The sequence below is a fragment of the Akanthomyces muscarius genome, chromosome 1 (genome assembly GCF_028009165.1).
Source record: "Akanthomyces muscarius strain Ve6 chromosome 1, whole genome shotgun sequence".
Lineage (NCBI taxonomy): Eukaryota > Fungi > Ascomycota > Sordariomycetes > Hypocreales > Cordycipitaceae > Akanthomyces > Akanthomyces muscarius.
This window is the reverse complement of record NC_079241.1, coordinates 2572815-2597714: the sequence shown is the minus strand read 5'-3', so window position 1 is coordinate 2597714 and position 24900 is coordinate 2572815. Positions and strand designations below refer to the sequence as shown.

At 53.1% G+C, this 24900-nt stretch overlaps 6 protein-coding genes across 6 annotated transcripts; 3 read left to right on the top strand and 3 right to left on the bottom strand.

Moving 5' to 3' along the window:
* Positions 1 to 1182: 1182 nt before the first annotated feature.
* On the top strand, positions 1183 to 4528 carry LMH87_005844 (uncharacterized protein; the record flags this gene model as incomplete). The annotated part of the gene is made up of 2 exons (XM_056203637.1): positions 1183 to 1428; positions 1484 to 4528. The coding sequence occupies 2 exons, from the start codon at positions 1183 to 1185 to the stop codon at positions 4526 to 4528; spliced, it is 3291 nt and encodes a 1096-aa protein (XP_056059074.1).
* Positions 4529 to 5000: 472 nt separating this feature from the next.
* On the bottom strand, positions 5001 to 8838 carry LMH87_005843 (uncharacterized protein; the record flags this gene model as incomplete). Its single annotated transcript, XM_056203636.1, has 2 exons — positions 5001 to 8315; positions 8374 to 8838. The coding sequence occupies 2 exons, from the start codon at positions 8836 to 8838 to the stop codon at positions 5001 to 5003; spliced, it is 3780 nt and encodes a 1259-aa protein (XP_056059073.1).
* Positions 8839 to 9363: 525 nt separating this feature from the next.
* Positions 9364 to 11514, top strand: LMH87_005842 (uncharacterized protein; the record flags this gene model as incomplete). The annotated part of the gene is made up of 9 exons (XM_056203635.1): positions 9364 to 9387; positions 9465 to 9475; positions 9880 to 10156; positions 10210 to 10242; positions 10295 to 10304; positions 10354 to 10362; positions 10419 to 10453; positions 10501 to 10897; positions 10958 to 11514. The coding sequence occupies 9 exons, from the start codon at positions 9364 to 9366 to the stop codon at positions 11512 to 11514; spliced, it is 1353 nt and encodes a 450-aa protein (XP_056059072.1).
* Positions 11515 to 11666: 152 nt separating this feature from the next.
* Positions 11667 to 13754, bottom strand: LMH87_005841 (uncharacterized protein; the record flags this gene model as incomplete). The annotated part of the gene is made up of 4 exons (XM_056203632.1): positions 11667 to 11853; positions 11911 to 12950; positions 13009 to 13183; positions 13234 to 13754. 4 exons carry the CDS (start codon positions 13752 to 13754, stop codon positions 11667 to 11669), a joined length of 1923 nt encoding a protein of 640 aa, XP_056059071.1.
* A 573-nt stretch (positions 13755 to 14327) lies between these two features.
* On the top strand, positions 14328 to 18389 carry LMH87_005840 (uncharacterized protein; the record flags this gene model as incomplete). The annotated part of the gene is made up of 2 exons (XM_056203631.1): positions 14328 to 18019; positions 18080 to 18389. 2 exons carry the CDS (start codon positions 14328 to 14330, stop codon positions 18387 to 18389), a joined length of 4002 nt encoding a protein of 1333 aa, XP_056059070.1.
* A 581-nt stretch (positions 18390 to 18970) lies between these two features.
* Positions 18971 to 20666, bottom strand: LMH87_005839 (uncharacterized protein; the record flags this gene model as incomplete). Its single annotated transcript, XM_056203630.1, has 7 exons — positions 18971 to 18996; positions 19055 to 19224; positions 19275 to 19713; positions 19763 to 20155; positions 20211 to 20313; positions 20384 to 20489; positions 20584 to 20666. 7 exons carry the CDS (start codon positions 20664 to 20666, stop codon positions 18971 to 18973), a joined length of 1320 nt encoding a protein of 439 aa, XP_056059069.1.
* Between the last annotated feature and the right edge of the window lie 4234 nt (positions 20667 to 24900).

Genomic DNA, 24900 nt, shown 5'->3' with positions numbered 1-24900 from the left:
CTAATTACAGTGGAGAGGCTCGACTTTCAGCGGCCTTTTAGCGGGCAGGCACCGAGAAAGCTCCTGGCGGGACTGTTCCGCTTGCTCTGCCGGCAACTGCTGTCCAGCGTTCGGCGGAATGCGGGTACCTGCGCTTCGGACCTGTTTGCGGCCCAGGATTATATACACCATATCAAGGTCTTTACAAGTACAAGGTAATTGACTGAATGGAATTCTTTGTGCCGTCTGCAAGTTTCCTCATGGCATCTGTGGTATTTTCCCAAATTCGTCCAGTCGTGCTGCATGTCCCGATCCAACTCCCGATACGCTTTCCGTTCCCGCACGCTCTTCTAGCGTATTTCCGCCCCTCAATCACTCTACGCCTACGGTACATTCCGACCACCATCAGCTCGGATAAGGGAACGGCAGTGCATCAACTAGGATCTGCCCCATGCCAGCCGTTGAGTCTACCCAGTCGCCTATTAGCAATACTGTAGCTTCTCATGCATCAGCAACTCATAAGCTGCCCGCTCCGAGCATCGGACTGGAAGCGGATAAGCATTAACCCAGTCTATTCGGGGCACGGCCTGGCCTGAATCCAAAACTATAAAGGCGGCTTTGCTCTTGTCTTTCGGGTTTCTTATTTTTCTATTTTAAAAAACAAGTCGAAAATAAAAATGATGATTGATCTCTTAATGCTGTATTTCTGCTCAGGCTGGTATCTTGTAAGGGACCAAGAAGAGGCTGCAGCTAGCCGCCGCTTGTGATGTGACTATAACACTCAGAGGTCCAAGGGCATGGCAACAACCAAAAGTATGGAAATGCGAGAGGCGAGTCTGTCCAAATCTCAGCCTCCTGCTAGAGCTATGCCCCTTTTCTTCTTTACCACACTTTAAGCTGTTCAACCGTGGTACCTACGTGCAGTCAATATAGCATAGCAGAGATGCATAGCCGCATTACAAGGAAGTCAAGTCGTCGCAACGAGCACGAAGAAATCAATCTCATCGTGAATTGAATAAATGTATGAAGCCATGCTATTAAACTGAGGCAGTCAGTCTGTACCGTACTGTTGTCGCCGCCGTGCATCTCTTATCGGCTTATCGCCCCGCTACCCTTGCTGCCGCCGCCGCCAAAAAAAATTTCTGGGCAACAAAAAAAGTTGCGGCGACGACAGCCTTCAATACCGCAACCTGTCGCGACACCATGGAGTTTGGATCTAAGCGCCGCAAGCTCGACCATGACGGTCAGGGCATACGTCATAAGGGTTTAATTGATTTCGAGTCCCGCGACGCTACTCGATTGTCTGCCGCAAGTACATTTGTGCTGAAAACCGACGAGCTGCTCAAAGAAATCAAGCTCGATTCCGCCGCTGCTTTCAAGGGCCTTGACAGTCAATTGCACAAAATCAAAGGCATCATCGACTCGATAGAACCGCATGCTGCTACTCCTGTTCGTCGCAAACACAGAATCTGCGAAGGAAGAATAATCTGCTAACATCTGTCAGATTCACGACGCCTCCACCAAGTTCGAGAAAAAGCATCGCATTACCATTCCCTACCCAGAGCCGAAGCCCACGAAAGACTCCAACTACAAGGTGGCATTTTCGCCGCCAGCACAATGCAACGTTGTTGGTAGCTATGTCAGCAAGACAATGACCAAATCGCAAGAGCGCCTAGGAATCGACATGGTTGTCCAGATGCCCAAAGGCCTCTTTCAGGACAAGGACTACCTGGACATGCGCTACTTTTACCGACGTGCATACTATATCGCATATATCGCCTCGAAAATCAAATCTGAGCTCGGCGACGAAATTGATGTCCATTACGAGCTCCTCCACGAGAACCCTCTGCTCCCTATCCTCACCATTCGCCCCGCCGCGCAGGAAGCCCTCAAATCTTCCAAGAAATCCGCTAAGCACGACACCCACATCAGATTGATTCCTTGCGCTCCTGACGACTTGTTCCCCTGGTCAAAGCTGACCCCGACTTCAAATAACATTCGGACAGAGACGTCCGACGCAAACAAGAAAAATCAGACCGGCACACCATTCTACAACTCCACCCTGAATGCCGAGAGGACCTTTATCCAGTACCTGCGAGTCATTACAAATGCTAGAAATGAATGCGCTGCATTTGGAGAAGCCTGCATACTCGGAAGAATATGGCTTCAGCAGCGCGGGTTCGGCAGCGCCATCTCCCGAGGCGGGTTCGGACACTTTGAGTGGGCAGCCATGATTGCGCTCCTGCTGAAGACGGGCGGCAGAAATGGCGCAGCCGCCTTGTCCACCTCTCTAAGTGCTACTGAGCTTTTTAAGGCTGTCATTCAGTTCCTGTCTACGACAGACTTTACCAAGAAGGCTTTTGCGTTCAATTCAGCCAAAACGGCTGCCGAGGCAATCAAGGAGACGGGGCCTGTCATGTTTGATCCCACACGAAAGCTCAACCTCCTCTTCAAGATGACGCCTGGCTCTGCGAACTACTTGCAAATGTGCGCCAAATCCACCACAGAGCTCCTCGCCGACGAGGCTTCCGAGAAGTTTGACTCGACATTCATTACAAAAGTAGACGTGTCGCTGCAAGTGTTTGATGCTGTTCTTGAAATCAAGAACTCCGGACTTGCCAAGTATGCTGCCACAGCCGATCGTCGAGGCGAAATTGCAGACTTTGGTTTGAAGGCTCATAAAACACTGCACAAGGCGTTTGGCAACCGTGCGCAATTAGTTCATGTTCAACTCCCGTCAAGAAAGCAGTGGAAGCTAGCAGGTAATTGCCCTTCTGCACCGGCCACTGTTACTGTTGGTGTCATTTTTGAGCTGGCACACATGAGCAGGCAAATGGAACACGGCCCCCCTGCTGAGGAGCAGAAGGATGCTGCTAGGTTTCGTCAGTTCTGGGGTGAGAAGGCTGAGCTGCGTCGCTTCAAGGATGGTAGCATTCTGGAATGCGTCGAGTGGACTAGTAAGCTTCCCCTCGACATTTGCGAGGAAATCGCCCAGTACACTCTGAATCGCCATCTTAAGTTAGGCCCCGACGACGTACGCCTCGTGAGTGACAGTCTGGCTGCCACTATTAACATAACAAATCTCGATAAATCGGCGTTTGATGCCGCGCGACGATCTTTTCAAACACTCGAGCACGATATACGAAGTTTGGAGGACCTGCCTCTACAAATACGTCAACTCTCTCCAGTCTCTGCCCTTGCTCGCTATGCGTCCGTGGAGGCACCTCTGGTTGGCTATCACAAGGATACCGTTGAGCCCATCGACGTCAACCTATACTTTGAGCAGTCGAGCAAGTGGCCGGAGAATTTGACTGCCATCCAGGAAGCCAAAATTGAGTTTCTTTTGGACGTTGACCGTCGACTCACAGGTGCACACGACAACATCAAGACATATCTAGGCAGGGAAAACAGAGAAATTGGCATCTCCAATCTCGCCTACCTGGATATTCTATATGACAGCGGTGCTGCGTTCCGTTTGCGCATCCACTGTGATCTCGAGGAGACCCTCCTCGAGCGTCAAATGAAGAACAAAGCCTTGGATCACCACGTCCGTGAAGAAGCCGAACAAGCCGGTCTACGATTCAACTGGCTCTTCAATATCCTTCCCCTTCATACCCAAACCATTGCCACATACTGCACCCGTCTTCCTGCTCTGTCACCCACCATCCGTCTCGTTAAGCAGTGGTTTGCCGCCCACAAACTTACAGGCCACATCAACGAGGAGCTCATCGAGCTCTTTGTCCTAAACGCCTTCATGCAGCCATACCCCTGGCAAACTCCATCATCCATCACCACTGGCTTCCTCCGCACGCTCGCCTTTCTATCAAGATGGGACTGGCGCGAGGAGCCTTTGATCTTGGACACCGCCGAGGAGCTCACCATGGATGAACGCGGCGCCATCCAGCGCGAGGTTGAGGGCTGGCGCAAGCGCGACCCCGGCATGAACCACACTGTACTCGCTGTCGCCACTTCGTACGACCAGACCGGTCTATCGTACACACAGGACGGCCCCAGCAAGCTCATTGCCGCGCGCATGACGCGCCTCGCCAAGGCCGCCTGCAAGCTCGTCCGCGAGCAAGGCGCACACGTCGATGCCGCACCACTCTTCGCACCCGCTCTGCAGGACTACGACGTCCTCATCCACCTCTCCAGCAAGGCGCTGCGGGCCATTGCGCGCGAGACGGGCAGCGACGCCGTCGCGCCTCGCACCTCGCAATTTCGCAACCTCGACGGCGCCGCGGGCAAGGCGCCCCTACCAGTCCGCGCGCGGCCCGTCGATGCCTTCGTCGAGGAGCTGCGTCGTGTGTATGAGGACACGCTGGTGTTCTTCCCGGGCGGCGCCGCGGACGACGCGACGATTGCGGCGCTCTGGAACCCGCGCCTGCAGCCGTCCAAGTTTAGGGCGGGACTGCCGTACAACTTCCACGCGGTGGCCGACGACGAGGACGACGTGGTCGAGGTCAACCGAAAGGCGGTGCTGTTGGAAATTGCGCGCATTGGCGGCTCGTTGATCAAGACGATCGAGGTGGTTGGTGCAGACGACGAGTAATGTGAAAGAGACAGGACGAAAATCGCATTTACACGAGCATTATAACGTACATAGAAGGCTTCACACGAATGATTAAAAATTTCCGTCACCACGCGAGGAAGAGATGTACATGTATATATCAAATAAAAAGACTCGAAATTTTCATTACCCCTTCCTCTACAATCCAGCATAAGCAAAAATCCATCACCCACTCAAACATGGAGTAACAACAACAACCAACCCATCTGGAAAACAAAAAAACTCAACTCATGTTTTTTTCTGCTGGAGCTGTATTCAAAAAAGCGAGAAGCAACGCCGTGCCATGGTATAAAAAACATGCATATGTACACATAAAAAAGAGCCGGAACCCGAACCGATCTTCTTCATCTCCTCTTTTCCCATGCCGAAACATTTAACCAGGCCATCAAAGACCCCGAAGAATAAGAAAACATCGTCACGAAAGAACCAAAAGCAAAAGCAGACAGGGGCCATACTATTTTTTGTCGCGCTTGTCCGTCTGCTGTGTCGAGTACGAGCAGAACTTGTCCTTGATGGCGACGACCTCGTACGTGCCCTCCTGCGAGGCCTTGACAACTTTGGAGTGCTCGTACGAGATGTCATGGCGCGTTTCTATGATGACGCTCCGGTGACCCTTTTTCGCATTTGTGCTGCGCGTAAACGTAAACTCAAACGGCGGGGTGCCCCAGAACTCAAACAAAATGTCCACCTCGCCGCCCTCGTGAATGTCGACCCGCGAGAGCTTGCCGCGACTAATTTGCACGCTCGGCAGCGGGTGGATCGTCTTGGGAAGGTGCATCGCCGCGCGGCACTCGCTGGCTTTATCGGAGATGCTGGTAATGATGAAGTCGCCGGGCTTCTCTGCGACGCGTCGGAAGCTCGTCGTCTGCGATCGGGCGTTCCACTTGCCGTTGAAATCGTAGTGAATGTCAAACGGCGGCGTGCCGGACAGCGTGTAGGCGATGCGCTCGCCGACGCAGTAGTCTTGGCGCGACTCGAGCGGGTAGATGGAGGGCGCGTCGTAGAGCTGAATCTGGATCGAAGGTCCGCCTACCTCGTACTTTTGCTGGCAGCCTCGGGCATCGCGGACGCGCCGGATGCGGAGCTGCTGCGATCCCAAGCGCAGATGTTTTCTAGGAATCTGCATTGCGTACGAGTTGGAGTTGATGGACGGTACGTGGTACGTCTCTGTGGGTGCGCCCCCTTGATGCTTGATTTCCATCTCCACAAAGAACGGCGCGACGCCAGTGAGCGTGATTGGAATCGTGTCCTCCTGCTCCTGCTCCTCCATGCAGAATTTGAAGCTTTGTCCAGGCTTGGTGAATGTGGCAGCGGGCTTGGCGTTGACACGTTGCTGCACAGTGAGCCCCTTGGACTTTGAATTGGCATCATAGAGGTTGTCAGCGAGGCCATGGAATTTGTAGGTATATTCGCCCGCCTTGCTGCTGTCCATGGAGATGGCTGCTTTGGACAAGGCGGCGTCAAACTCTCTTCGGCTAATCGCTTTAGAGCCTTGAGGGGAGCGCTGCTGGACCTCGTATTCGACGTGGTACGGTGGTGAGCCTCGTAGGTTGACTTCGAAGCCATCTATGTCTCCTTCGCAAACCTCTTGCTTCACAAATACACCGCCTACCATGCTAACACTATCCGTTTCAATCATTGAAATCTCGGGTCGAGGATACCAGTCAACGTGGAAGGTCGAACCAGCGGACTCAACAGTACCGGGACAGCTGTTATCTTGGATGTTCAAAAGCTCGTACACACCCCGAGACTTTACCACCAGGAATCCATTGGGGCTATCGATTGTTTTGGAAATTGTTCCTGCAGAGTCATTGAGGTTCCTGTAGGAAACAGTCCACGGGGCGTCTCCTTGAAGTCGGAGAGGAAGACGCAAGGGTGTATCCTCAACAGCCATAATGCTCTGCTTCTGCTCAATCAAGCCAAAAGCGCCGCGCGGTCGCTGGCGGCGCACAGCAATCTTAACTTGGTCTTGCAGAAAGGTTCGGCAGCCTCGCAGATCTTTGACGCTGCTCAGTGCAAGAATGTACTCTCCACCCTTAGTGAAGGTAGGTGTCTTGATGGTATATGTCTTGGAATTGAGGTCGTTGACGCGCTCTGTTTTGCGCTTGCCATCGTGAACGATTTCCCATTCGAGGTTGAAGGGCGGTTCACCTGCAAGGACAATGTTAAGATCAACGCTCGAATCTAGACAAGTGTTGAAGTTCTTGGAAGCGTGCGCAATGACAGCATTGGCGGCAGGTTTGACCTCCTGCTCAAGCACTTTATCCTGGCCAGTAAGGGGGATGTTTCGATATACACCATCGTCGATCGACTTGAAGACATATTTCTGGCGGCTAGCCTCCTCGGGAATAAGCTCCAGCTGGGAACGTAAGCCGTTGACCTTGTGTGTCCGTGTTTCGACATGCTGGTCACTTCCAATGATCTCATAGCGAACAATGAAAGGTGGTGTGCCAACGAGATCCAGGTTGACCCGTAGTCCGATAGAGTTGCCAGCGCACTTGTCAGGGATCTCTTCAGCACGAACAGAGAGTTGTGGCTCGAGAGGATTAAGAAGTAGACAAGAAGATGGTTCGTCAACCTCGCCTTCACATGAGCCACTGGAAATAGTGGTCAGTGTGTACAGACCTGATGCAGACACGCTTGGCTTGTCGCTCGAGTCTTTAGCCGAATGGCTGCCAAGAGTAACCTTGTCTCCGTGATCACCGTTATTGGTAAGAGTATCGATGGGAGAAAATTTCCACTCCACTTTGTAGGCCGTATCTGGGGTGCCCCCAGTCACTTGGAACGCAACTGGAAGTTTGGTAGGTTTGCCTTTGGCGGCTTTCAGAGCATTTCGAAGATCACATCCTTGCATCTTAACCTTGGGCCGTTCCTTGACAGCAAATTTCTGGACGAGGCCACGGGTACCAGATTGGTCAAGGTCATCAACACTTTCAGCGTACTTGACGCTGTTACCAAACGCATCGTGGACTTCATCAACAGAATATTCCCACTCGCCGGAGGTGGCCATGGACTCGTTCAAACTGACAGTGACGCGAGCAGGACGGACCCAAGAGATGTCTTCTCCCCCATCGGGAAGAACGTCGGCAGCAGAGCCCAGAAGTGGCGAGCTGAAGCCATCTGGCTGCAGACTCTGGAAATGGAACCCATGGTTCTTGCCGTTGATTGTTCGGCTGTAGACAATCTTCAGAGGAGGTGTGCCGACGACTTCGAGAGACAGGTCGGACAAGTCACGGATGCAGCGCTGGGAAGAATCGGCAGTCATGATTTTGGCCTGCGGACAGGGCACGACATAAGTATCTTTGACGCCGCGCTGAATCTCGAGCTGGTAGTTGTCCAGCACTTTGCCCAACCGATACACGCCGGGCCGCCTAACGTTGTAATCCCATTGAAAACCCACCGTGTTAGGTTCAGCGCTTTGCTCTTGAATTTGCTTGGCCACTTTGCCGACATCGCGTTTCGAAACTTTAATTATCTCTTCCTTATTCGTGTCGAAGTCGATTCGAATGAGCTCAATTTCAGCCGGGACAGTGGAGTTGAAATAGATGGGCAGCACAACACCAGACTTGGATTTGGGTGCGATGCAATACGGCTTCTGTTCGGGGTTGAGGACTGCAGAGCCTTCGGGAAGGATGTTGATAATCTGCCTGCCCATAATCAAAGAATGATTATTGAGGATGTTGGAAACTTTGACATTTTGCTCGGAAACGGACAATTCGCGGTCGTAGAGAACTTTGGCGAGACCGAGGAAGAATGATTGCCACGGAAGCTGGACAAAGTTAGCGAGCATTCTCAATCATGCTGACACGAAAGCAAAACGAACTCACGGGGATGTTAAACATCAACATGTAGTTGATAACTAAGTGCGACGTGAAAACGCTGGTAACGAGAAGCTGCGAGAGCTCTAGCCATGGTATACGAAGCTCTGGTAGTCCGAACAAGAAGGCAAAGTCGATAAAGATCCATTTGAAAAACAGCCACCAGGAGCTGTCGCCATCTTCAACGACCTGGAGCCAGTCGTACAGCTTCCAAGCCCATAGCAGGACGTAGATGGCAAAGGCATAGAAACGCTGCTGGGGAGCGTCGAGCAGCGTTAGGGGTACGAGGGGCTGGCCGGCCTGATTCTGTCTGACGGCCTGCTCAGGAGCAAGAGGCAGCGTAGCTGACTTATTGAAGCTCGCGTTGGAGGATATGGAGCCAATGGAGCTGGGCGTTTCTTGAATGTTGCGTCGCGGAGCGGCCGTACCGGGGGTCGAGGGGTAGCCAGACCGCAATCGAGGAGTCGCGCTCATCGCATTCCGTGGTATGTGGTGAAGCTACTAACGAGCATGTATAGAGGGCCGGTGTGGTTTCGGCGCGCAAAGGAGCGTCGCTGTAGACAGTGTCGCCGTTGTTGTATGGTTGTTGGAGAACAAGGCAGCGGTTAGACAACTTTTTCACGTCACGTCGTAAACGCGGTTCCAGGCACAAACAGGCGACGAGCTGGAGTCTGCTGGGGGACAATTTACAGGGGCCTACTGCTAGAAGTTGGGCCTTTCTGGATGCGGCTTGACTGTGCTCCAGTGGATGCACAGGCGGCCAATGGATGGGTTGGTTTACCTAGTGGAGGTGGCCCGTTACCCAGCGCTGAGTGCTGCCTACTGGACGACGCTGGCTGGCGGCAGATTGTGATGGCGGGTATCTCTCAGGTACCAGTCGCTCACATTTTTGCCCGCAGACCGCTACCCAGCTACTTATGCTCTACCTTACAGTTCCTTTCGCGACAGGCTTCCAAACGGCGCATGCGTATTATTTACTCTCTTCATCCTCTTCCATCCATGCAGCTTTTATTGCGCGACACAGTTCTATTTTCATGAGAAGGTATTGTCTTTATTTGCACCATTTAGTTGATTTTATACGCATGTCATTACATATTTAGTCATTGACCAGGTATGTTGCAAACGCTGAAGAAAAGCATTCTTCTGTGCCAGCTGGCATCCCGCTCTCGCATGTCACAAAGCACAGCCGCTGTGGCGGCAACCGACTTCCTGTCCCTCGCGTGTGTGTATCATCCGTTTGTCACTGCAGGATTCTTCTGCACATAAGCCCTAACTTTGCTGCTTATTCCTGTTCTTCTACACACTTCACGCTCGTGTCAGTGCTACCTCTCAGATCAGGGCTCAAGAGAGACGGCTTCTATGTGACAGCATCTCTCGCAGCTTCATACATCACGACTGGTTACAGCAAAATACAACAGTCGCATCCAGACCACAAACTGCATCTCCAATCACCAACACCATCACAATGCAACTTCGCAATCGTCGCGTCGCTAACAAGCTGCCCGAGCGGGATAGTCCACCGCCCAGCGGTCGTCGTCGGTCGAAGCGCCTCGCAAGACCAGGCATCGTTGTTCAAATTCGCAGAAAGAAGCCCGATGGCAAGACGGCTTCCCGTAAAATGAGCCCGTCAGACTTGGCTTCTAGCGAGAAGAGGCGCAATCCAAAACGCAAAGCTGCCGCCCCGCCCCAGAGTCATGTGCTTCCCGACAACCTGCTTGAGGAGGCCATGAGGCCCCTCACATCTGAGGAGATTGAAGAATGGGATGGGTGGATTGAATTAGAATCCGAGCCGGTAAGCTATGACACAAAAAGCAAATGGCAACTTCTGCTCACTCGGTACTCTAGGCATTTTTCACCATGATCTTGAAGGACCTGGGCGTAAAGAACGTCAAAGTGCAAGAGCTCTTCACTCTAGATCAAGATTCATTAGATATTCTACCGTATGTTTCAATTAAAGCGATTCAAAGAGAAACTACTAACAGTTCAAAGAAAACCCGTGTATGGCCTCATCTTCCTTTTTCAGTACGCGCCGTTTGTTGACGACGACGACGCAGGGGAAGTGACTGGGCCAGTCTGGTTCGCAAATCAGGTTCCGTTGCCGCTCCCATCATGTGAATCATTTCTAATGCTCAGTAGACCACTTCCAACGCATGCGCTACGGTTGCGCTGCTCAACATTGTGATGAACCACACCGACATCAACCTTGGAAGCGAACTGGAGACGTTCAAGGAAGCCACCGCCGAGATGAGCACCGCGGTGCGTGGCTATGAGCTGGGCAGAAACAAGTTCATACGCAAGACGCATAATTCTTTTGCTCGTCGCATGGACTGTCTGAATGCCGACCTTTTTTTGGAGAGTGAGGCGTCCGATACCAAAACGCGAAAACGCGCCCAAGCATCTCGTAATACGTCTCGCAAAAAGAAGCCCAAAAAGCGCCACAGCAATGACTATGGCTACCATTTCGTTGCGTATGTTCCGTCAGGAGGGTTTGTCTGGGAACTGGACGGTCTGCGGGGCAAGCCTCGCAAGCTCGGTATGTAACTATTCTTTGCACAAGCAAGACGGTAAACAGCATATTAACATTCAAATTCAGGCAGAATCGATGGCGACTGTTGGACCAACATCGCCCGGCCACAGATCGAGGCTCGTATGCTTCAGTATGAGGAGAGTCAGCTATCTTTCAACTTGCTCTCGCTCTGCCAGAGCACCTTCCAAAAATACAAGAAGGCTGTACGAGTCGCTCTAGCGACTGTGCATTTCTTAGATGCGCGGATGAAGACGCAACATGGAGATACCTACTCTAAACTCGTCACTGATGGTGACATCCAGCTTGACACCAACGATGCTCTGCTGCTGGCTGAGTACGATTTGAAACCAGAGGATGTTATCGGAGAACTTGCCACCGTTTCCCTTAAATCAAGAGTGGTTGAAGTTAACCTCAGTGCCAGCGAGGGAGCAAGTCTTAGGCGTCAGTTTGTCATTGAAGCCCGCGCCGCCATGGGAGAGTATCGTGGCGAGACCATGGTGGCCATGGCTGACGAGGGGCGCGTGACAGCGCGAAAGAAGGACTACGGGACCGTGTTGCATAAATGGATATCAAAATTAGCAGAAAAGGGCGTTCTGGAAGACATTGTCAAGCTATCGGCATAGCAGCGCTGGAGGTTGGGCTATTTAGATGAGTTCAGGTAAAGCATTTATCCAACTCTATGTATCAATGTAAATAATGCCTTGAATCTTAACCCGGAACGCGTAGTTGTATATCCCCAAATCAAATACAACTTTGTGTTTTGGCGCAATGTGCTTCACTTCAAGACAGTCAAACGTGGGTATTCCTCGTCAATATTGGATATGAAGCGGCAGTTCTCGCGATCGAATCTCTTAAAGTACTTGCCCGCCAACGGAAACATGTCTCTCACCACCCGCGATTCGTCCTCGATCACTTCTAAATTTCCAGGAGCAATGATGCGTTCGTCGGTACTGGAGGCAACTCTAGAAAACAATTTAGTACTCCACTCGCAAGCGTGTTCGGTAGCTTCCGTCACTCACATGGTCTTGATGTAGAATCTGCCCCGATCGTCGGTGGTGCTTTGCGCGGCGCCGTAGCCCTCGGATGCCGCGTCAAATACTCCCCATGAAGCCGGCGGTACTCCGTAGAATCCTACAATCGCACCGAGCCACTGGTAGCGTTTGTGCACAAATATTTGGCCCAGCCGAAAGGGGGCCACGCACTCCTCGGTCAGGTCAGTCTGGAATATATCGGGCTGTAACTGGTCCAGGCGTTGCACTCCGTCAGCAATTAAAATGTTCGCCTGCGCCACGGCGGCGTTGACACCAGTACGTTGGCCCTGCGCCAGCACATACTTGGCCATGATCCACTCATCTTCCGGCCAGTCGCGGACAATGTGTCGCAGAAGCTGGGTGCGGCGATCTAGCCACATTCTGGTGAAGGGAACCTGCAGGATGAGCAGTGCCCAGCGCGTAGCGTAGAGTGCCAGCTGACGATTGAGAGCGGCATGGCCGTGGAGCAGCTTGCTAATAGACAAGGGGTCGGCACGGTGGGTTCCTGCGGCGTGGGATGCCTCGATGTTGTGCGCTGTTCGCGTGGTGACGGCGAAGACTGTTCCAGAATTGCGCAAATTCTCGATGGTCATGTCAGCGTGTGACACCAGATGTTCCAAACTGTCGACAGATACTTCGCCATCCTGACTGAATGGATTGAGATACATCTGATGTTCATGGCTGCTATGATTCATGTCCAGATCATAGCCAGTCGGTGCGGTAACAACAACATGGACGCACATAGGCGCCAAGAAGCATTCCGCTTGCAGTCCAATTCTCTCGGCAATGCAACAGTATATTGCGCAGGAGATTATGGGTATTGACTCATGTCTCGAGTCTCGCAGTGCCTGTCCAATAAAGCAATTCCGCAGGTTTCTGTAATCCAGTCGATGATCATCCAGCCCGGCAAGATTATTCGCACGTATCCACTGGTTCAACGCCAGAGCTTTCTGCCTCGTGCTTTTCTCGCTCCACTGCGGTTGCAGTCTCATGAAGAGTCTGGCGTAGCTATCTAACATTTGACTGGTCTACCAAAGTGGAAAATTAGTGTCGGGTGTACTGGAATATGCGGGAGCCGTCACCAACCTCGTTGAGATCGCCGGGCTGATCATGGAGGACGAAAAGATCAAAGGCAGCCAGTGACTTTTCTAAAGATGGCTGTATATTAAGAGGATCTGTTGAGTTCGAATTGCTTACTTGGAACCATTGCTGAACAGCAAGGGCCCGATGTATGCTGCCGAGGATAGCTCCTGCATAGTGCCTGGATATGTGTGAGCAGAGTTCAGCGAATGAAATTCGCATCAGCCTTACCTTACTGCCAGAACATCCGGATGCTCGTATGTTGTGCGACATTTTTCGATAAGAAAATCCTTAGCATCGTAACCATACTGACAGATCTGGTGCATGCCCGCGATGCGCTCTACTCCGGTGGCGACAACGCGGTGGAGGATACGTGCTATTGATGCGTTTTGCTTTTGGCGCATGAGAAACAAGGCTTTCCAGTTTGTGGCAGAGGCATTTCTCTTCAAAAGTAGCTCCAATCCATGTTCCGGTTGCCAATACCGGAAAGTCGCCAGGCAGTGGTGCCGCCACAGGAGAGGCTCACTTGCTAGCCGTCGCAACCTTTGCGAGACTCTTTGTAGGCCTTTCAGATTGTCCAATGGCGATACATGCTGTAGTACTTGCTCGATGATATCGTCTGGGAATATTTCCAAAGACGCATGAGTTGATTGCCAGTTGCTGCTGTGTTCCGTCATTTGGAATGAGGACACAAGACCCGGAGATGCACAACGAATATCCCGAGAGGGACGAAGTGGGGGAACTTGGTACATATATATTTACTAATCGCCACAATATAAATGTCGTCACCACCGCCATCACACGCAACGGCCACCTGCATCGACTGACAGAACAAAGTCGGCCAGATTATACTGTTGAGATGCACTACGCCGGAAGCCGAAAGTGAGCACTGCTGATTATACCCAGAAATTGCCCCAGCATTTCCTAGGTACCTAGCAAACAGAGTGGTGCTATCATTAATATGCGCCTCCAGAATGGCTACAGGCCAGTGAAGAATTAAAGCGGGGAATCCGGCACTGTACCGGCCCCCCATTGGTTGCTGCTCACAGCGGGCCGCTAGACCTAAAATGGGCAACCAGTAAACAACAGAAACGCGTACTTACGCTATCCAAGAATTATCGATATACTCTACTTACACTGGCGCGCAGACCTGTCGCCTGGTAATGCAGTTTACACGATTTGTTTGAGCGCTTGTCTTTCTTTCCACTTGATTTCTGTGCCCAGTTCCTCTGAACTCTATTGTTTGTTATGCGTCTCTCCACCGAGTAGCTACTCGACAGTCCTTTACTTCGAGCCGTGCCTCCGATTCCAGTGTCGCCGCCGCCATGGTGCAAGGCGGCTATGGTGGTGTCCTTGACACCCCGAGGACCAACATTGGAGATGCTACCTACCTAAGCCGAGGGCCAGATTTTGCCGATATCTCCCAGGAAGCTTCTTTTCACTCGCCAGAGAAGGAGAGCGGCAACATTTTGCAGCAGCTTCGCAACGGACGCTCCAACGGCAACGGCGTCAACATCCGAACACCTCGTCGCGATCCCCTGACAGACCGAAACAATTTGCCGCCCAGCATAGGCGGCGCCGAGTTCACGCCCTTGCTCAAGTCAGCTACGAGAAATAGTGTCCGCCGGCAAGGAGGCAAGGAGAATGGCGCCATGAGCCTGACGCCCAACCTGAGCCGCATCGACGAAAACGACTTGACGCCAGTGCCACGGATGGACGCTTCCATGTACTCTTCGTCACGTAACCAGTCATTTCTCGACCATACAATTCCGCAGATCGACAGTAGCAGTGTTACTTCGACTCCTCTAGCGATTGCAACAAGACGTGGTGGTGACAAGGGACCGTTGCAAGATGGCAATCAGCTTTCGCTCCGAGAACAAGAAAACGTCATCGACAAGATTGAGAAGGAGAACTTTGGCTTGAAGCTCAAGATTCACTTTCTTGAGGAAGCCCTTCGGAAGGCCGGCCCAGGGTTTCACGAAGCGGCTCTGAAAGAAAATACCGAACTGAAAGTGGACAAGGTCACCATGCAACGGGAAGCTCATCGCTACAAGAAGTCTCTCTCTACAGCAGAGCGCGAGCTAGAGATATGCCGCCAGCAAATACTCGAGCTGCAGAGCAGATCGTCCCAAGGCCGAGAGGACACAGTTCTCCACACCGAAATGGAAAGCTTACAACAGCAACTTGACGATAAGGAGGAAGACCTTCGCGACTTGCGTCGCCAAGTCACTGCAGGGCAGGGAAACCAAGAACAGCTAGAGAAGCTTCAAGATAACATCGAGGATCTGGAGGCGGATCTACGAGACAAGGACCGCCAGCTGACGGAACGAGAAGACGAAGCTGAAGATCTTAAAGATAAGATTGAAGAAGCCGAAGAAAGAGCCAGGACGGCGGAGAAGAGGGCAGAGGAACTCGAGGAAAACGGACAGGATGGTGAGGAGCTCGAGGAAGCGAAAGAAACGATACAAGACCTGGAACAGAGCATTCGTCGTCTAGAGGAGCAAGTCGACGAACTCAATGACAAGCTCGAAGAAGCCGCGACTCAAAAAGATCGAGCTGAGCGAGATTTGGAGGAACTTCAAGAAGAAATGGCCGACAAATCTGTTGTCTCAAAGGGCCTCTCTCGACAAATAGACGAGAGAGTAACCAGACTGCAGGATGAGCTTGACAAGGCCGGGGAAGACTACGCTACACTGGAAAAGGAGTATACTGAAGCCAATGGAGAAATTGATCAGCTCAAGAACAAAGTCGACCAGCTGGAGCATCAACAAGTAACCACGCGACAAGGCAACCCAGAAGCAGAGGCCAGGATCATGGAACTTGAAGCGGAACTACAAGCCCAGGTAGACGAAAAGGACTTGATACAGGCGCGATACGATACCCTGGCTGCAGAATCGACCTCGCTGCAACAAGATGCCCAGCGCCTGCAAATAGAGGTCGAAGAGCTTGAGAGCAGCGTCGCCAAGGAAAGAGACTATGCTGTAGAGGTCGAAAAGGACCTCCGCGGACAGTATCAGGATGAGCTCGAGCGGCTGAATGACGACATTTCCGACATGCAGGCCGAGATACGCGAAAAAGATAACATATACGACAATGACAGCGAGAAATGGGAGACGGAGAAGCAGACCTTGGAAGCAGAGCGCAATCGCGCTGAGCAAAAAGCTGCCGGACTTCAAAGGGCAATCGACCGCCTGCGCGAAGCGGAAGGATCTCTACCAGACCGAGGCTCCAAACTCCAGGATACTCTCAAGATGGAGGAGGAGCGCCACCGAAGCGAAGAGGCAGTCATGACAAGACAAATTGACGATCTCCAGGATGCTCTGGAGACTCGTCAGAAGATGTTGACTGAGCTCCGGAGCGAGCTCTCTACCGTGCGCGACGATCTGAGACAAACCCAAGTCGACTACCAGACTCAAGCCAATCGGGTCATCTCTCTGGAGGACCAAGTTGAAACGCTGCGCAACAAGTCAGTCGTCATGACTACGCCTGGTCGTAGCGATGCCGAAGCTCTGAAGCATGAGTGTGAGAGTCTGCGCGAGCAGCTCCACACATTACGCCTGAGCACTGAAGGATCTCGAGGCGCCGCTGACACTCCCACGCGCGGCACGCAAACGCTAGCTCGCCTCAAATGGCAGCTTACGGATGCCAACACCAAACTTGACAAGGTGTCCTCAGAAAAGAGATCTATTGAAGATAACTTGGCCTCGATTCGAGCTGAGCTCCGCAATACCCAGACCTCGCTAGCTGAGGTCAAGGCCGAGCGCGATGAACTGGATAGCGAGCTGCGCCACGCAAAGCTTCATGATAACGATACACTTCGTGTAGATCAGGAGCGGCTCGATCTACGCACTGCAAAGCTCAAACTTGATAGCGAAGTGCGCCGTCTGCGTGACGAGAATATGGCGCTTTCAGAACAGCGGCAGTCTGTTGAAAAGTCGCTTGAAGACGAAATTGAGAAGGCAGCAGCTGAGGAGGATAGACTGAATCAGGAAATCATGCAACTCCATGCCAAGTTACGGCAGGCGTCATCCACTGAGACGGTGGACAACTCCACGACTCGCCGTACCATTCGTGATTTGGAACGTCGCGTTGAGGATTATCAAGCGCAGCTAGCCTCTGCACAGGCTCTCCTAGACGGCGATGGTAGCAACGAAGTGTCCATAATACGGCGCGACCTGACCAGCGCTCGTCAGAAGGAGGTCGAGTTTTTGCAACGTGAGACAGCCAGCAAGGACATCATCAAGGGTCTGCGCCGTGAGGTCGCAGATCTTGAGAGCAAGCTCCACGACAACCAAATCTCGCGCTTGATGGGATCACCCAACGGCAGCCAGACGGCCAACGCAACATACGGCGGCTCGCAGGTGATTGCTGAGGAGCTGCAGCAGCAGCTCGACAACGCCGAAGACCAGCGTGTGGTCCTCGAGGAGTTCTTAGAGGAGGCCCGCCAGCAGGCCGAGGAAATGGCCGACGAGCATGCGCAGTCTCTGCAGCGCCTCCAGCACCAACTCGACAAGACGATTCGTGACCGCGACGCCGCTATCGCCGCCGCTGCTGCCACGTCACTTTCCTCCAAGAGTAAAGACGCCAACAGCTACAGCAGCAGTAAGAAGGACGCCAAGCAGCTGCGCAAGACGCAGGCCGAAATCGATAACCTGGAGCACGACGTGCGTCAGCAGCAGGCCATTATCGAAGGCCTCGTGAGCTCCGAGGTGGCGCTCCGTCGGAAGCTGGAGCGCACCCGCAGCGAGCGCGCCGCGTATCGCGTCAGCGCGGAGAAGCTGCAGCGCGAGGTGGCCAGCCTCCGCCGCGGGACAGGCCTCGTCGAGGCGGAGACGGCGCTCGAGACGGTGGTGCGCGCCGCCGACGGCGCGGAGGTCCGCCACCGCAAAGAGGTCCGCGGCATGGTGATGCAGATGGAGTGGATGCAGGCGCGGTGGGAGCGCGAGGCATCGATGCGCACCGACGCGGCATACGCCAAGAAGTTTATCCAGCTGCAGCTGGATATTGCGAGCGCTTGGTACGTTTTCCTTTCCTCTACCGCCCCCGTGGCACGATTTACTGACAATGTGACAAACAGCAACAAGGCACAGCTGCGCGAGCTCGAGCACATTCGCACCAAGATCCTCCACAGCCGCAAGCCGCTCCTCACCGGCGGCGGCGGCGGCCCGGGGTCCGCAGGCGACGACGAGCGCCGCAAGCCAACCCTGCGGACGTTTATCGTCATGGCGCGCTTCGTCGCCCGGATGCGCCTGTCGGCGCGCCGCTGGGCGGAGCAGGAAGACGTCCGGTGCAGGCTGGTCGCGGCCACGGAGGAGAGGCGCAAGGCCAAGCGCTCGCGGGGGCTCAAGGTCGTGCGGGTGGAGGACACGGGCAGTGTGGTCGCATAAGAATGTGGGCTTTTTTTTTTCTTGGTCGCATTGGGAACAATTGGTAGCATCACGAACTAGTTTTTTTTTTTTTTTGGCAGGCGTTTCTGGGATACTCATTCATGCCTCGTTGGGTACTTGGCGACTCTTTCTATGGCTGGGGCGTTTATTGTCTTTCGATTACAACGCATATATATTGACAAAGATGTCGTTTTCTTCCTATTCTCCTTGTTCTCACATCAGATGACATGAAGGGTGCTACTCAATGTCTTGTATTAATCATAAAATCTTGTATGTCTTTTTCCCTGCCCGCTTTCATGGAGACTCTGTGCATTGCCGTCCTCTCTCCACATCTCCAACAACAAAAAAGTCAAGCAAATACGGCCTGCAAATGATAGTCCCAAGGTATATCGATAAAAAACGTCCGTGTTTGAATACACAAAAAGTCACCCATCTGTGCGAATAGAAAAACAAATGTTAAAAAAAATAGGGTTCCTGTTCGACCTTGCGCATCGACATCCGGTAACAGTCGCAGGGTGCGGCCGCTCTAGGCTACCCGGTTACAGCATAAACAAAAAAGGCTCCTGGCCGTATCTGGTCTTTTACATGACGAAGAGGAGGTCGGTGTCTGTGATGCGCTGGTCAGCACTACAAGGACACAGCAGAGAAGGAGTGGAGTGGCGTACTTAGGGGGTGGCTGCAGGACAGCTGAGGCTTCTGCGTGTACCGTGTGGACAATTCGTCGCGGAGACTATTGAGTAGCTGGACATAGCTCTGCTGGGGGTTCTTCTTGAGCGAAGTGATGAAAGCCCACGACATGGCGCCGGTGGCTTGAAGGCCAATGCTGGCATCGGCACTAGGTCATTGTTAGCTGGATCCATGCTATGCATCGTCGTTTTCACGTACGAAGTTTGGTCGTCCTTGCTGCCTGACCACATAACAACATCAGCAGGGGAGGTTTTGGTCGCAATGGCGCGGCTGTGGGCCTCCTCGCCACTTGTTGCTTTCTTGAAAAGGCTGACAATCTGGCTACCCATGCCACCCAGATCACCCTGGCTGTAGGAGGAGATAACACCGAGCAGGCCCTGGCCAGCTTCCTTGGCCAGGTTGGGCTCTTTGAGAATACCCTGAGTCGAGTAAATGTACGGTAGATCCAGCGCAGTACCAGAATGGCAGGAATCGAAAATGGCCGTTAGTCGTACGCCAGCGCACAGAGGCGAGACCATAATTCGGTGCATTTCGTCGTCGGTAATGTGTCCGTGTTGGCGGAAATCCACAGGATAAATGACTTCGTCGTAGCCGTCTGGCTCATCGCCGTCAAGGTCTTTCGTTTGGCCGCCGTGACCTGCATTCATTAGCAAAATTATACCTCATGATCAAGCTGGCGGTCATACCAGAGTAGTGGAAAAAGAGGGAATCGTTGGGGCGTGCGTCCTTGACAAGCCAGTGCATAGCTCGCAGGATGTTTTGCTTGGTAGGCTGGCTCATGGGGTTCTGTTGGTCGTCGGTCAAGATGACCATATCCTCGCGTCTGTAGCCAAAGTGCTCAGCTAGGTACGACGTCATGTTGCGCACGTCATTGATGCAGCCTCGTAGCTGGCCGCGCTGGCCAAAGTAGTTGATTCCGATGAGAAGGGCCTTGCGTCGTCCAGTGCACTGTGAGTACTTGAACGAGTAGCTCTGAGGGGCGCCGCTTCCGAAGTGCTGAGGTGTGCTCGGGGGAGCCTGAACCATGTCCTGGCGCCCATGCTGCTGGCCATGGCTGTGCTGAGGAGACGGCCCGACGGCTATCGACATGTTAGTTCAAACACTCGGGACAGAGCTCTGGTTTCTTGAGCTCACCGGGACGGCCAGCATATGGCGATTGTTGACCGGGCATTTGCTGGTGATACTGCTGCGGGCTGGCGCCGTGCGGACTTGCCCCGTGCGGGCTGGCGCTTTGAGGCTGCGGGGCTCGTCAGTACTTGGACAATCGGCCATGGTGAGAGCGCATTCGCTCAGAAGAGGATTCGTACAGGATAAGAATATTGTTGATGCTGTGGTTGTCCCTGCTGGTAGTAGACATGCTGCGGCGACGGTTGACCCTGATTCGGGTACGGCTGAGGTGAATGTTGCGGAGGACTAAAACGGCGCGACGGCGCAGCGCCATTGAACGTCAGCCAAACAAGACACAATGCGGCGCGAGAAGCACAGAAAGAGCGAGATTTAAGCATACCCGTAAGAGCCGCCTTGGTACGGCTGCTGCTGCTGCATCGGCGGAGCGCCGTACTGCGGCCGGCCGTATCCTTGGTAGCTCATGGCTGGAGACGACTCGGGGACGCGGAGGCACGTCGCAGTTCGGGGGCTGGCAGCTGGAGTGCAGCGCTGATGCAGGAACGAGATTGCGCGAAAAGAGGCAACGACGTCGGCTCTGCCTTTTAACAATTCGATCGGAGGAAGAAAGCAGGACTCAAAGGGTGGGCAAGGGGAAGAGGGTGAGACAGCAGCCCGGTATGAAGCTTTTTATGAAGAAGAGCTTGGCTGGGGTTGGGACGAGACAGATTGGCGTGCGATGTTGGAGGTGGAGAGGCCGGATAACACGCGGCGGCGGTGGTCTTTGGTAGCTGGCGACTGGCTACCTATAACGAGGTGAAAGTGCCTACCTACTGGTACCTAGGTAGACCAGGCCGATGGGGCTTGGGGCGGGCAGGAACGGCGGAGAAGCGCTGTAACGTAGGTAGGTAGGTATGGTGAGGTAGAGAGGGCGCTCAGTGGACAGGTCCCGACAGGGTAGCTTTTTGTGTGGCCTGCAGCTGCTTCGGTGCTTCGGCGCCAGAGCAAACCGCTGGGCATGTGCTGGTTTTCTGGAGCCAGGCGGCCGGGGCGGCGGACGGGCGGGTTTCGGCCGGGGCCAAGAAAGCTAGCGATAAAAATAAAATGACAGAATAAAAACAATAATAATAATAATAATAATAATAATAATAATAATAATCACAGCCCCCCTGCCGTTGATCTGCGTAGACTGCGCGCGGTTAGCGTTGAGGGGTTCAGCCGACATTGTCAAGAGTCCAGCGCCAGTGCCCAAACGGTGCCTTGCCCAAGAGGCTGCGGCTGCGGGGTGCCAGTGGCAACGGCCAGCTGTAGCACGGGTCCGAGTGAACTCAGAGGCCTGGCGACGACGCAAGCTTGGAAAAAGCTTGACCGAAATCTCTGCCTTTTGCCTGCCCGCTAGGTAGGCTTGAAATGCCGAATGCCGCTGGATTGGCTGTGCTTTGGGGGGAGGGGGCGAGTGGCTGGTGAAGCTGGTGGGTTCCGTTTGCCTGGCACTGACTGTTTCTCATGCGACTCTAACTTATTGGTACTCACCTACACTGTTGCTCGAGTTTGTCGTGGCTGTCGTGGGGAGAAGCCCGTGGTTGGGAAGAGATGTGCTCGTGCAATCGTGTAAAGGACTCTTAGTCTATATAGTTGCCAGCGCAGGATTCCGGACCCATGTGCATCCGAATTTCGAACTCGCCGCTTCCTCCTCTTTTGGTCAACTGCAGTCATCATTTTTCTTATAATCGATGCATGATATGAGGAGCTGCACCACTACCTAAGCGCCCATCACCGCCACTCAATTTCTCTCTACAACTCGTCGTTTTACCCACTAAAAAAGGATCAGCCGGCAGAAGCAGGACGTCACCAAAGGCGCCGCGGAACCAAGTGAAGGATATCGCCATGCCCAGTGGGAGACGACGGGAATTACCTGGTTTGGCTATATTTCCAGGCTTTGTCCAGCCGCCCAATGAACGAGCGAGAAGATGGCCTGCCAGGGGGCCCGTCGCAATGGTCCTGATTCGGGACGTGGCCAGGAGGCTAGGCAGTTCACCGAACTACTGGTACCTAGGTAGGTGTTTGGTTGCCGTTTGCCGACTGCTACCAGACCAGATTTGCTGCTAACCACCTTGCCCGTTTTTTTCTCACTTGCTCTTCCCTGTCCGGGACTGGCAGGACAGCAATCAGAGGCCCACCACACACTGTTGTAGTACCAGTATGTATTTGGTTTGCAGGTACTCAATACTGATTGACAGAGTACAACAGGCCTACAAGGGGACCCCACCACACCGCATCGTTCGGATCTCCCGATGATGCACTCGCATGGGTCAACTGCGCGTGGTCCAGCTGCTGCTGTACAACGGACTACGCGGCGCAGCTTGTGCCGACTGGCTGCAGGAAAATTCAAGATGAGCTTTCATTATGCTTGGCTTTTTTTTTATGCACACTCTCATTTAGAGACAGCATCAAGTCTCAGGATGACATGCCCTTCAGCCTCCATGGTCCTCCTGCTGTTCCAGATCATCACACGACAGCGCACGCTAGTAGCGCCTGCCACCAGCGCCCAGTCAGATGCAATTCATGCGAGTGCTTGGTCTTGGGGGTTTTGCCTCGATAGAGTTTTGATCGCACCCCTGATGACCTGTGCCAGCTGCCGGCCTTGTCAGGGGGGCCATGTCAGCCTGAGAGCTGCCCTTCTATACTTGGAAGTTGGCAGCAGAGGGAGTTCATCTGGACAATGAGACAAATTGGAAGCAGCCCTAGCGCAAGCCTTGTTCCGCGATCTGGCGACTGGGTAACTAACTAGTACACAAGTATGCCAGAGCGGCATGGTATGTAAGGTAGTAGAGGTGTGCCATGTCTCGCCTAAAAGCTGCCAGCCAGTATAGTGAAAGATGGGGAGCCTCGGTGCCAGCAGAATCCATGTTAAGCTAGACTGCCAATGGCTGCCGGAGCATTGTGAGAACAAAATGACTACCAATTTTGAGAGGCCTCTCAAATTACTTACTCGTACATTCGCGATCGTGTTCCATCTTTTCCATATTCAGGTAAAGCGCCGACGACTGGCCCATTTCGATGGGTTAGTGTTAGAGTTCAAGGTCCCCCCCGTTGAGAAGGCTGAGCAAACGCCGTGCCGTCGGCCGCCCCGGACGGATGCACGCTGAAATGCAGCCACTGACGCCGGCTTTTGGTATAGTGCCGCAAAAAAATTGCAACCGAGGCAGCACCTAGGTAGTTAGGTGGTTAGGTAGCGAGCGGTAACTTGGGCCTAGCAAGATAGGCACCCTTCTTTCCAATTGATCTTTTCTTGCAATGCATTTTCAGCATAGCTTTCAAGCGGTGCTCTCAGAGCCATCATGGATAATAATGGCACACGTAGACTTTTACCAGATCGGCCAACTTGACTTGGCCAACGCAACCAGTCCGTTGTAAAGTGCCGCGCTTAAAATCCACCGCACCTGAGTCAAGATTTTTTGGTTACCCATCTAGTTAGTGGTCCTCGGCGGCCCCATCAAGCAGCTGTGCAGGGATGGGATCCCGACCAGCGACTGGTGAGAAGCAGCCCGCCGTTCGCACAGCTCCTGCGCTAGGCTGTCTTTGTTTTCCCACCGATTCAATTTTCAGTGATGCAATTGTGCTTTTTCACCAGGTTGAATTGCTTTTTTGCCACCATTTTGGACGATTATGCATGCAACTCCAAAGTGACGTCGTATCCTCGGTCCGCCACATATGTCTCTGCTTCGATATCATTTACCAAATGCCGGTACTATCAATAGCCTTGCATGTCTCAGCGAGCAACAGTTCTTGCTGCAGCAAACCCTTGCGCTGTTGGCGTTGGCTTGCAAGGGGATTGGACAGTCTTGTCGCGGATGTTGCGGTGACGATATTTTGTCTTGGAGTTTCCATTAGCAGAAACCAAAAGGAGAGGACCTGGTCGAAGCTCAGCTGCGTCACCACAGAGAGGCCTCTGGAGCTAGTACAATCCGGGGTATCATGTCGCCTTTAGTTGCGGCGTATCATAAACTATTCTGCGCATTCGCCGTCTCGTTGCTTGGATCACGGTTGACGAATGACAGTCTAGCTTTAGTGAAGCTTGCTTCCATCATCGCCACCACAGTAATGCCGTTTGATGCCACAGCCGTGACTGTATCGATGCCTCTTTTTGTGCATCACCACAGGAGGGCGTTTTATTGTTTGCATCATTTTGTTTGTCGTGTCACTGCTGGCGGCGCAAAGCCGGCGAGTACACACACCAACGTCGCGCAAGCGCACAAGTTGGGTACCGAGGTGACCAGTAATTCCCTAGCATGACTACCTACTGTCCTTCCCTAGACAAAATCTATTCTAGGTTAGAGACCTTCTTTTTTTTTCCCTCTCAATACTCTCGTGATTCGACTCGGCATTCAAATGCATCACGTTTGCTGTGTTTTGCCTGACAACCAAGCCGTAGCGGGGCAGAAAAGCTGACTGAGGAAGTGACCACATCTGACAGCTGCGGCAGCAAGCCGCCTTCACACCCGGCGGCTTTAGGCATCCAACGGCCACTGTGAATCAGGCTTCGTCTGCTCTTTCTTTCCCATTCCATACGTTCCTTTCACTCATTCATTCATTTATTCACTCATGAGATAGAGTGATCTTGCCGATTTTGTGGTAGTCTCGTTTGCGGCTCTTTTATCCTTCCACTCCCTCCATCATCCCCGGAGATATATTCCATCTCATTCCCTGGGGAAGCGGG